The sequence below is a fragment of the Nelumbo nucifera genome, chromosome 7 (assembly GCF_055504915.1).
Source record: "Nelumbo nucifera cultivar China Antique chromosome 7, China Antique-T2T, whole genome shotgun sequence".
NCBI lineage: Eukaryota > Viridiplantae > Streptophyta > Magnoliopsida > Proteales > Nelumbonaceae > Nelumbo > Nelumbo nucifera.
The window spans coordinates 1,846,647-1,859,527 of record NC_142655.1 but is presented as its reverse complement, the minus strand read 5'-3'; the positions used below and the strand labels follow the sequence as shown (position 1 = coordinate 1,859,527).

The 12,881-nt window shown below is 35.0% G+C and overlaps 1 protein-coding gene across 2 annotated transcripts in view; it reads left to right on the top strand.

Moving 5' to 3' along the window:
* LOC104597638 (RIBOSOMAL RNA PROCESSING 5) overlaps positions 1–12,881 on the top strand; it is a 72,713-nt gene that overhangs the window by 23,264 nt on the left and 36,568 nt on the right. For both annotated transcript variants that reach the window (XM_010259299.3, XM_019197812.2), the window contains exons 10-14: positions 1,586–1,699; positions 1,802–1,924; positions 3,620–3,805; positions 3,979–4,053; positions 5,993–6,129. In XM_010259299.3, the coding sequence (XP_010257601.1) occupies positions 1,586–1,699; positions 1,802–1,924; positions 3,620–3,805; positions 3,979–4,053; positions 5,993–6,129 (635 nt within the window). The remainder of the gene's footprint in view (positions 1–1,585; positions 1,700–1,801; positions 1,925–3,619; positions 3,806–3,978; positions 4,054–5,992; positions 6,130–12,881) is intronic.

Here is a 12,881-nt window from a genome sequence, read left to right as displayed (position 1 = left end):
AGGGAAAAAAGGTGCTAAATATTAGAGACTGACTAGGTCTCTGTGAGGCAAAGGACAGTATTTTTCAATTTGATGCCTAGTTTTTCATTGCTAGCTCGGTGGGGGATGGTTTTGTAACGGATTTTTACTTCCATGCCAAGTGATCACCTTGCCGAAGGCTCAGCTAATCTGCTACATCTCAAATTATCAATTGTTGTATAGTGTGCAGCTTAAGCACGGAATGCTTTTCTTGGTGTGAATATGATGGACTCTATTGCTTTGTGGGCGGGGAAAGAGTACGTGGATGAGAGGAACTTTGTCCCCAAATCAGTTGTCAAGATCTCTGAAATTGAAGCAGGTCGAAAGAATGCATGCAAAATGTTCTAGCTGCTGATCCAAGAGAAGGAAACAAAGGTCTCATAATGTAGAGACTATGGAGTCTATAGAGATGTAATTTTTGGGTGCTTTTTTCTTTTTTATTATAAAAAGAAATTATTTTTTTTTGAGGATGGCCTTTTTTTTGAGGTCCTTCTGGTTTGTTTTTGTACAGCTTCTCATTGTACAAAGGACCTTTTGATTAGTAAAATTAAACTTTACCTTTGCTCAAAAAAAGAAATTGTTTTTTATATTTGAAATGTTTGCTGAGAGGAAGGAGTTTTGTCTTTTCTTTATTTTTTTGAAGCGGGTAAGGTATTGTATTTCATTGAAGTGTTGCATGCCAATAGGAGTATTTACCCTTTCATACCCTTGTCTGTTGTCTATTTCTCAATATGCATTTTTGCATGGCTTGAGGATGGGGGTGGTCATGGGTTGGTTCTGGGCCTGGCCTAGACCCTGGGCAGGGCTGGCCAATGGGCCCAAGGCATTAAATAACAAAATTTTAAATTATATGATATATAATACATGAAAAAATATTGCAATAGACCAAAGCTGAGCTGGGCTTGGCTAGCTTTGGGCCTGTAACACAAAATATAGTGTATGTGTTTTCAATACATGCTTGTCTCTCCAATGTACAAGGAGAAACCCTAGAGAATAAGTAATTTTCTCCCATGTGAGGTGATTCATGTGTCAACTCATGAATATTTATAATATATTATGTTAAAAATTTTTATATAAAATGTTTGTATATATAATATAATATTATATATATGTAAAATTTATTATATATTACATAATATAATCTTTTATTACATATATTTAGTATATACTAAATATAGTATAATAAATTTTTTATATAGTATTATTGTGGGACAGGCCAAGCCTAAAGTGTTGGGCCCAGGTCCAACGCCCCGTCCCTGAAACTTGTGGAAAAATAAAACTTAGGCAGAAGCTCAGAACTTCCAGGCGCTGAAAATGATCACTTCTACTTGAAGGGAGTGGGGAATAAGACATGCTTTGCATCATTATGGATAGGTTTTTTTTCTTAATAAAATGCATTGGGAATAGGATCCAGATGTTAATTTCTCTTCTATGCATCTCATTGTTACTGTTCTATTATATGTTCTGTTAAAATTATCTTTTTCTTTCATTCATAAAAAAAGTTGATCATTTTCTTTTTTGTTCGTGCTGCTCTTTTTTTTGACTAATGACTAATCCTGTTTTGTAGAATGTTAAAGCTGGAGATATTTATGATAGTTCACGAGTAGTTAGAGTTGATAGGGGTCTTGGCCTCTTGCTTGAAATTCCTTCTATTCCAGTATCAACTCCCGCATATGTCAGTGTATGTTTGTTCTATGAACTCTTCTTGTCCTTGAAATTCCTTCTATTTTACCTTTTAGATCAATAGCTATAATGGTTTTGATTATTGAAATTTCCGTTTTAGATATCTGATGTGGCTGATGGAGAGGTTCGAAAGTTGGAGAAAAAGTTCAGGGAAGGGAGTCAAGTTCGTGTTCGGGTTCTTGGCTTCAGACATTTAGAGGGATTGGCAATGGGGATCCTAAAGGTTGTATTAAATAACACTTTGATGTCTTTCTTCATAGGATTCAGCTCTCATATATTTAAGCTGCAGTTATATATTTTGTGTATTGTGGATATGAATATTGTTGTTTCTTTGTGCTGATGTTGGTTAGGCTTAGAAAGTGCTTATTTTGATTGCACCCATTGGGTAAATATTTAGAAAACTTCAATCCAAGTTGCACAACTTCTGGGTGAGTGTTATTTTTATTATTATTGGGTGGGGGGTGTTCAAATATGTCTTTGACCCGGGGAAAGTAAGGTGCTATATGCTAGACCTAGTTAGTGTCTGAGTTAGTGACAGGGTGCTCAGTGATTTAAAAGGCGTGCCTAGGCGCACAGGCGAGGCGCATTTCAGGGTATGCGCCGTGAGAGGCGTGGCACAAAGGTGGCTCATAGAATCAGGAATGTAATATGTTTTACATTACATTAGCTACTTGAAGTAATGCAATTGAGTGAAAAAAGAGATTAGAGGTTTTACATGCTTGAAAATGTTTCATATGTTTGATTTTATTTTTAAGTTCTCATTTGAATATGCTTTACATCTTATGTTTATATGTTTTAATTTTAGATAATAGGTTTTTTAAAAAATTATTTTGAAATTTAAGTTTATATTTTTTTAATATTATGTTTAATATTTTTTTGATTTTTTGGCATTTTTTGAATTTTCTGACACTTTTTTGATTTTTTAGCATATTTTTTTGTATTTTTGCGCCTTGTGCCTCAGGCGCAAATTGACCCCTGTGCCTTTTTTGCGCCTTGAGCTTTTCAAACACTGAGGGTGCTTATGGTGCCTGCCACCCACTGGGACAAACAGAATCTGCCTTATATCTGTAGGTCCGAACCCACACTTGTAATGAGGTATGCCGTGTGACAAACCCTACTACAGTGTCAGTGTTGCTGTGGAAGTTTTGAGTGGAGGGGTTGGGTTTTCAATGGGTTGGATTTTGATGGGATGCACCCATATCTGATTCTTATCAGGTTAAATATATTGGATACCCACATATATTCAAATCCTAAAAATTGGGTTTTGTATTGAGCTTGGGTCAGAGTCTCATATCGCATGTTCTTAATAAAATGTCATACTGAAATGCAATCTGGCCAACCGGATTGGGTACCTAATTGGTTCTGGACAATGATCTGATATATTCACAGCTTATTTGAATTGGCTGGGTTCTGTTGTGGAAAATTTGAATGCCAATTTTGTTTGGACTGCACTGTAGGCAGTTTTGCATGTTGGGTCAATAACTAACTCCTTGTTTGCTTTGTTACTCTTTAATACATGGACAGTGAACTTTGCACACTTAAACTTCAGGTAAGAGTTAAGACACACGTGTTAGTTATTGTCAGAGTATTCGGCAGAGGGTGTTAACCATCTCCCGTTGATGTTATTTAGATGGTACTCACCTAATATTATAGGAATATTAGAGGTTTCCAACTGTGGAATTCACTGTTCAATGGGTTTGGCAGTGGAGTGTGAAATTTGTTTTAACAATCAAATTTCAAGCACCTTATGAGTTTCTTATCTTCCCTTTTTCTCTTCCTGGTATATTATTTTTTAACTGTCACTTGATAGCTGCTTAGAAGTTAGATCCCACACTTACTTTGGCATCTAGTATTTGGTCATTTTTTTAACTTTTAATGCTTGCTGCTCCCTCCTCCTGGGGTTTCTTTCTTTTCTCAGGCTAGTGCTTTTGAAGGATCGGTATTCACCCACTCCGACGTCAAACCTGGTATGGTGGTGAAGGCAAAGGTCATCGCCGTTGAGAGCTTTGGTGCTATTGTGCAGTTCTCTAGTGGTGTGAAGGCTCTTTGTCCTCTTCCACATATGTCAGAATTTGATATTGCAAAGCCTGGGAAGAAATTCAAGGTCATTTCTTAGCCCCCTATTCTTGTGGTTTATTTCTTTTAATATGTATTCATTTGATCTTTTCTATTGTATAATATAGAATCTACTGTCCTTATTTATTATTTTTTGGGTAATATTGCTAGCACTCATGAATGCAGAAGCTAAACACTTTTTATGCTGACATCCATGTACAGGTTGGAGCTGAGCTAGTGTTTCGTGTGCTAGGCTGCAAGTCCAAGAGAATCACTGTTACACACAAGAAAACACTTGTATGTTGTCTGATTCTTCTGTATTATCATATAATTTTCTGTCAGTTTAAGAGCTCAGTGGTTGTTTACTTACCAAAGTTGTCAAGGTCATGTGGTGTCTAGAAACAGTTTTGGAATAAAAACATGATTCTGATTTTTGACATACTTTGAAATTTGTCATTAAAACTTGAAATTTACAGAAAGCACATTTGGAAATTATGAAAATTTACACCCTTAAATATGTTTTGCCATGAATGTTCATATCATGCAATCAGTTGTAGCATACTCTAAAAATGCCTCTGCACAAATTTGCATATTTGGAAGAATCCAGTGCATCTATTGAATGGCTTGAAAGCTCCTTTAAGGCACCCTAGACCCTTTAGAGGGCAAGTATGAACCAGTGTTTTAAAACGCGGAGGCGTGACGCGAGGCGTTCCACTACCTAGAGGCATGAGGCGTAATTCAGAACGCAAGACGTAAGCCTCCCGAACACAAGGAGGCGTAGGTTATGAGAAGGATGAAAAGGAAGGGGGGATCTCATTTTCTTCTCTTTCCTTTCTTTTCCTTTTCTTTCCCTTTCTTTTCTTTTCCTTTCCTTTCCTTTCCTTTTTTTCCTTTTTTCTTTTTTTTTTCTGTATTTTCATATCAGATGTGCATGAGGCGTGCTAGAGGCGTACGCCTCTTGCACATCTGATATGAAGATACAGAAAAGAAAAGAAAAAAGAAAAAAAGGAAAGGAAAGGAAAAGAAAATAAAGGGAAAGAAAAGGATTGGGAGTGCCTCGCCTCCAGGCGTACGCCTCCCACGCCTTTTAAAACACTACTGGTATGAACATTGATCATTGTCAAGGGTTGCTTTTATAGTGAGGTCCCCCTGTGCCCCAAAAAGAAAACAAACGAAAATAAAAAGTAAAAAGCAATAAGTAGGCTCTTACTTCATTAATGTGAGGTGAGAAATTGTGGGTACAACAAAGATGAAACAGAAACACATGAAAATCTTGGAGCATAACAACAATCACATTCAAGTTAAACTATCAACACTAACAAGTACAGATACAGTGCACAATGATCAAAGCATATTATTATTTGAATTACAATATTGAAGGTAGGCTACCCTTGTATTAGTTTAGTTTTATTTGGGATTGATGAATGGTAGACCATGAAGAAAATTCATTGTTGACTAAACCCCAGCAGCAAAATATGCCTTTGGGATTCATTGTAGACTATACAATTGCATTTTCTTTCTTTCATTTGTACTCATGGGTTAGCTCCTATTTGGAATTGATGTTTTTAATGGTTGCACTATGGCACCATGGAATTGATGTTTCTAAGTCAATTTAGTATAGATTGTATTGGATGGGAGGTTGGGTTCAAATATCAAGTATCCTGGTGTAAAGATATAAATAATCTACCTATTGAAGTCTGTAAATTGTTCATGAAGTTGTATTTTCATGGTTGCACCATGGCACTTATGTATGTGCACATTATAGATGTACAACGTTTTTCAACACCTTAAAGACTCTTCCTCTATATTTGAACAATTGTTGCTCTCCTGGTTATCTCCAGCTCCGAATTTTCTGATATTTTTCTGTCCTTCCTACAATTGAACCTTTCTTCTTTTTACTTAGCGTGTTCTAGGATGGAGTGATGATCTTTATTGTCTGACATACCTGAAAGTGTCAGTTTATTTGTAATAAACTGTTTTTCTTCTTGATTTTTCCTTCATGGGTTCTGATCAACAAAAGGTGTATTTTGCTTCTGATTGTTTCAACTTGTGGGTACTTGAAATGCTGATTGTTTAGTCTACTGTGAATTTCAACTCGTGGGTACATGAAATTGTCTTTTTGTCTACTTCTGAATTTTTTTGTGGTGTTTTTTGTTTGCCTTTATTTTTAGGCATGCTTGTTATGAAACATGTTCTTTATGTTAGTGTAGTCAATTTTAACGGAGATCTTTTGCAGGTGAAATCAAAGTTGGGAATTCTTGGTTCATATGCTGATGCTACTGATGGATTAATTACACATGGGTGGATCACCAAAATTGAGAAACATGGATGCTTTGTCAGATTTTACAATGGAGTGCAGGGATTTGCCCCCAGGCTTGTTCTCTATCTATATTCTTATAGATTCCTGTTTTCTTTTTCTAAATCCCCTTTCTATTGGGTCCTGTGATGCATTTGTATTTTTATTTTCTAATTATTGATTCAAATAATTTTGGTAATCTGCAATCTGTCAAGACTCTTCCCTCAATTACCTTTCTTCTGTGTGTTTTATACACATTCGCCTTATCACTGGTGCAAGGTTCACTGTTACCAATTATGCATAGATGAAGCCTTCGCTTCTCTTCTTCTTTTAGGCTTGTACAATACCATAGCATGTCTTCCTCTTTCTTCTATCAAGCAGTACATCCAGTTAAATAAAACTACACCTTATTTTAAAGCTGCACCCTGCAAACCTTATCTTGTAGGTGACTTGTCAAAAAACTTTATCTTGTGGGTGGCTCCACACACCCCTTGTGTCATCAATGGAAATTTAAATATTGTGGGCCCATATAACTTTTGTATGTCCACCTGCTTCTATCAAAACAAAAACTGGTATCCATAAAAGGCAAATAAATTCCTATGGGCATGGACTTTTAATTTTGTTTTTTTCCCTACTAACAAGTCCTGTGGGCTGAAAGCATGGGTTTTACACTGCCAACACATGTGGGAAAGATGGGCCCAAACAAAGAAAAACTAATCCACCCATCTACTAATCAAAATATATAAGAAAAAAGCTTATTAATATGCATTATGTGTTATACTAAAATGTAACTCTTAATAAGTATGTCCATGAATTTAACTTCTAATAAGACTAATTCTTCCAACAAAAGATATTTTGCTTTCCACCTATCCAGCCTCTTCTCTATTCTTTCAATGATTGGTTTCCAAATGATGGTTGAAGAGGATTTAGCCCCAACCAGCATACCCAAATAGGAAAGAAGGCAACTCCCTTAATCTGGACTCATATGCTGCAGCACAATCTGAAAGGATTTCATTTCTCACCTCACCAACTCCACTGAGAATACTTTTCAATAAGTTCACTTTCAGACTTGTCAATGGATCAAAATTTGCTAATAAAGCTCTTAAATTTAGGACCTGCTGCACTGAAGCATCAAAGGAAAATTAGGGTATCATCAGCATATTGCAGATGGGAGATATAAGGGCAACCTGTCCCCACTTTAAAACCCTCAATGAAACTCCCCTGAACTCCTTTAGAGTTTAGAAAAGAATAAATTTAACATCTCCATAACTAACACGAATAGAAGGGGAGAGATGGGATCTCCTTGCCTCAAACCCCTATGAACTTTAAAAAATTGTGAGGAAACCCCATTTAAGAGCACTGAAAAAAATAGTTGAGACACATGCAAACATCCAACTTTTCCATTTCTCTCCAAAACCCATTAACCTCCTATATATCTCCTCCAAACAACCCCATTCCACATGATCATATGCCTTCTTGATGCCAATCTTAGACACCAAACCTGCTCTCCCACTTTCAATTCTTGAGCCAATGCATTCACTTGCCACTAGCACCCCATCTAGAATCTGTCTTACTTTTACAAAAGCTATTTGTGACTCTCCCATAACCTCATGTAGCATACTTAATCTTTTTGACAACACCTTTGCCAAGAGTTTGTATGGGCTGCAAATCAGACTTATAGGTCTGAAGTCTTTAATGTCCACATCACCTTCCTTTTTTGGGATAAGAGAGATAAAAGTATCATTAGCCATTCTCTCCAATGATTTATTCTCAAAAGATTCTTTAAACATCAACAAGAACTCCTCCTCTAACAGATTCCAACAAGCTATGATGAGGTTAAAATTAAATCCATCCAGGCCTGGTGCCTTATCCCCATTTAGGTCCTTCAAAGCTGCCTTGATTTCATCTAATCCAAATTCCCTCTCCAGCCAATTTGAAAACAAAAAAACAACTCGCTCAACTTTTTAGGTTTAACCCCCCAACCCCCTAGAGAAGGGAATGTGGGTTGGTTAATTGAGATTCACAAATCAATCTGAAGAATGTATTTGCTCTAGTGATCAAAGTTCTAGCCTCTCTGAAATACTTTTGGAAAACTCAGGACCCCTTATGGCCATTTCTAAACTAACAGATAACATGTCAACATAGTTGTCAAGGAGACTAGGCGACCATAGGGCGCCCAGGCTCCTAGGTGCCTAGGCGGTGGAATCCATAAATATAAAATTTATAGGTTTCTACACTTTCTAAAGGACTTAAACTATTTTATAAGTTATATTTGCTTACTAGCTACACATTACACTAAGCATAATTAATAAAATCTTTCATATAAGTGTAATTTTCATGTGAAAACCTAAAAAATGAACATTTGAATTAAAAGAAATAAGCAATCAAACAAGTGGCTGATCAAAAAAATAAACAATCAAGCAAGTGAAGTGAGAGTAACAAGTCTAACATGGCAACACTAAAAAAGTAAAAAAAACTTGTAATTTAAAAATTTAGTTTCATAAAACCATACCTTTTGGATGATTGAGTGTTGACCTTGAGTGTCCTTTTTTCTGCAACTTTGCCTTCAATAAGAAAACAAATTAAAAGAATTAATCAATCAATAAGAAATCAACTTTGCCATTAACAAATGGAAGTACTACAACAAAAATAAAAAAAAAATTCATAAGAATGCAATATCAATCCTTTAAGGATTAAAATACATACCATGGTTGATGCTTGGTAGCCAATTAAGAACTAGGAAGTAGCCAATTAAGAAATAATAAGATGAAAGTCATGAAACCATTAAAAACTACAAAAAACATAATAACATATAATGAAGAAGTATAAATCATCATTCGTCTCCACAAGTCCACAAAAAAATAAATATGAAGTTTAAAACTTTAAATGTATCATCTCCACAGAAAACTCTCTATTCTCTAATTAATTGGAGTGTCTAAGAAGTAAGAACCACCAACACCTCCACTGAATGCACTAATATCATTAGCACCATAATCAACATCTTCATCCTCGTTATCATCATTGTCATTGTCATCGTCATCATCATGATCATCTTCAACATCAATATCTTCTTCTTCATCTTCATTATCTTTCATATTTTTGTCCCACATCGAGTCTTCTTCTTCTTCTTAAATAACATTTTTACCATTATCTTGTCTTCCAGACTCACCTCTCTCACAACCACAACCACCTCCACCTCTACCACTACTTCTACTTGCACCTGCACTTGCATTTCCATGTCCATGTCCACTTCTCCTTGGTCTATTTGACCCTTCAAGGATTTCAGATGCCCCTAATGCTTCATTAACTTGAGTCCATGTAAGATCACACCCTTCATAGACCAAGTCATTTGAGGGGTCTTTCCCAGTCAACCATTCACCAGTTTCATCTACATCATCAAACCAGATAGGGTCAAACTGCTTTTGATTTGCATGCCTTGTTGTAAATCTTTCTCGGAGGTGTCGATTGTATTGAACAAATACAAGATCATTGAGCCTCTTTTGATTAAGCCTATTCCTCTTTTTTGTATGAATCTACATTCACAACAAAATAAGAAAAATTATAAAAATTAGTATTTTAACTTTCATAAATAATTTTATCAGAAAACCAACCATTAGGTCCATTACTTAGAACTTACATGCTCAAAAGTGCTCTAGTCGTGCTCACAAGTAGAAGAAGTGCATGTAAGACCTAATATGCGTAATGCAATATGCCTAAGGTCTGGGGTGCAATGTCCATAGCTATGCCACCAATCAACTACAAAATAGAAAAAAATGAATTAAGACAATATAGATTTAAAATAATCGGAATAAAATATAAATATAAGTTTCAAGAAAAGAGAGCTTATATTACTTGGTTGCTTCATTTCATGTTGCCTGATTGCCAATTCTTTAGAGAAAGCACTATCGGCGTGCTTATACTCTTCCAATTGATGAGAGATCTTGTTTTGAATTTCAATATCACTGACCATTCTCTCAATGCAATCTAGAAAGCCCATTTCAAACTTTCCAACCGATGCTTCATCTTGTGCTTTAGCCTTATAATAAAGGGTTGGATTGAGGAAAACACCAGCAAGGTGCAATGGATGTTGCATCATATTAGTTCAACACCTATCAAAAATGTCTAAAATGGGTTATACTCCCTCTCTTTTCCACTAAAATTTTCTTTTATTTTCTCTTGCTTGCTCCATTGCATAGTAAAAATAACCCATTGTGGGTTTCTCATCACCATCAGCCAATTGTAAAACCTCCACAATTTGTTGGGCAACAAAAAGAGCAACTCTTACATTTTTCCAAAACCCAACAGAAAGCATAGTGCTTGATGCTCTTAGTCCATTTTATTTGTTTACCCATTTACTCTTGTTCCACACATCACCAACAAATAAAACACGCAAGGGCTCCTTGAAAGTATACAAACTTTGTAAAGTTAGAAAAGTGGTGGCAAACCTTGTAACTGCACATCATACAAGATCTCTTCCATTTGTTTTTTCCCTCATGCGTGCAAGAAGAAGTGTTTGCCTATAAATAAAAGCAGTTACTTGTCTTGCCCTGGCAATACAACTTTTTGTAGACCTCAATTCTCCAATGTCTTCCAACATAAGGTCTAGATAGGGGTGAGCATTATTCGGTTGAAACTTAATAACCAAACCGAAAATTTTGGTTTCGGTTTTTGGTTAAATCGGTTTGGTTATTTTGGTTTTTGGTTATTTCGGATTTCGGTTTCGGTTTTTGGAATTTGAATTTCAGTTAACCGAATTAACCTAACTTTTTATTATTATATGTAATATATAATATATAATATGTAATATGTAATATGTAACATATAAAATATTATATATTAATATATAATATACTGAAATTCGATTTCATATTATATATTTTATGGTATATAATATATAACATATACTATTATATATAATAAAGTATATATATTATTAAAATTCGGTTTTAACCGAAATAACTGAAAACCGAACTGAAAATTTTGGTTTCGGTTATTTCGGTTTTTCTAAATTTTGGTTTCGGTTCACTTTTTATTTTTTTTAGTTCGGTTTTTAAAATTGCGGTTTATTCGGTTCGGTTTTTAATCGAATAAACCGAATGGTCACCCCTAGGTCTAGACAATGAGAAGCACAAGGAGTCCAAAATAAATTCTTACTCTTCAATCTTAAAAGATCACCAACAACAACATAAGAGGAGTGGTTATTAGTAACCACTTGCACCACATGTTGCTCCCCTATTTCCTCAACAACTTTATCAATCAACTCAAACAGGAAAGTTGCATTATGGACTTCATTTGATGCATCAACTGAATTTAGAAAAAAGTCCCTTTAGGAGAATTCACCAAAAAATTGATCAAAGATCTTTGCCTTTTATCAGTCCTTCCATCAGATATGATGGTACAACCATAAGTCTTCCAAGAAGCCTCATACTCCTTGTACATTTGCTTTGTTTTCTCAACCTCCCCTTTCAAGAATGGCTCTCGTAACTCATGGTAACTTGGAGGCTTGTATCCGGATCCAAATTGTGGAATTCCTTCAACCATAACTTCAGAACTTTTCAATTTCACCGTATTGAAAGGAATCCCGGCTTGATAAAACCACTATGCTACATATTCATTTACTTTTTTCCTTTCTTCCTTTTTAAAACGACTTTCAATGCTTGTTTGAATCAATTGTCCTTTATTCCTCACTTTAACAACTTCTTCTTGATTTGGTCTCACAAAACTATCCATTTGGTCCTCTAACATTTTCCTTCTTTTTGGTGGAAAGGGGGTATTTGAAGTTGGGGTGCTCTTACCACTTGAAATGGAGACACCTACTTCCATGGTTTAATTACTTTGATTGTTGGAACCCCTTTCGGATACAATTTGCTCCCATGCCCCACGGTTATCTTCAATTGTAAAATCATCCAATGGTTTCTTCCTCTTATTCTTCTACATATATTCTTGCATCTCCTTGGCAATACTTGCAGTAGTTTTGGGACATTTGGTAACATCCCCATATCCTCCAACCAAATGTTGTTTTATCCTTTTTATTCCTCCTTTAACAACTTTACGACATAATGAACATGAAATTGCATTTTTGTTGTCCAAATCATGCCAAAATGCATATTGCCATGCAGGGTCCTTTGATTGAGCCTTACACGTAACACTGACACTTCTGTCATCAGTTGGCATTCTCTATTTCTATTGAAAAAAACCCAATCAGCAAATAAAACAAATTAGAATACAAACAAAAATGTTAAACTAGAAAATAGTTAATCTATTTTATTCCTAAATTAAATAATGAGAAATATGAGTAAGAGTCTAAGAGAAAAAGACCAAGACCAAGGGCAAATCAACATTGACAATAATTAATAAATTAATAATAACAAATAATAATTTTTTTGATAAGTACACAAAAGCAAATAAATAAATGTTAAATGGAAGCAAGTAGTAATGCAAACCAGCAAATGCAATATTGCAACATACCAATTGAAATTAAATAAAAAAATTCAGCCATATAATCAAATCTCAGATTTTCAATTCAGCCATACAATCAAGTTTCAGACTTTTAGTTCATCCATATAAAAAAAATTTCAGCCATATATATTAATGATTTATAGAAAATATTTGAAAAAAACTGATAAAAAATAAAAGATTTCAAAACACACTAATTTTATTCAATGAGAAGAAGAAAAGAAGAAGAGTTGAAGAAGAACAGAAAAGTGGGGTTCAGCTGTTAAAAACTTAGAACAATGAGTGGAGGAAGGGAGGAGAGGAGTATAGGGTCGGAGCCCCTTTTTTTTTTTTCGAAAAAAACACAAAAAATAGGACTGAGTTGACCGACTAT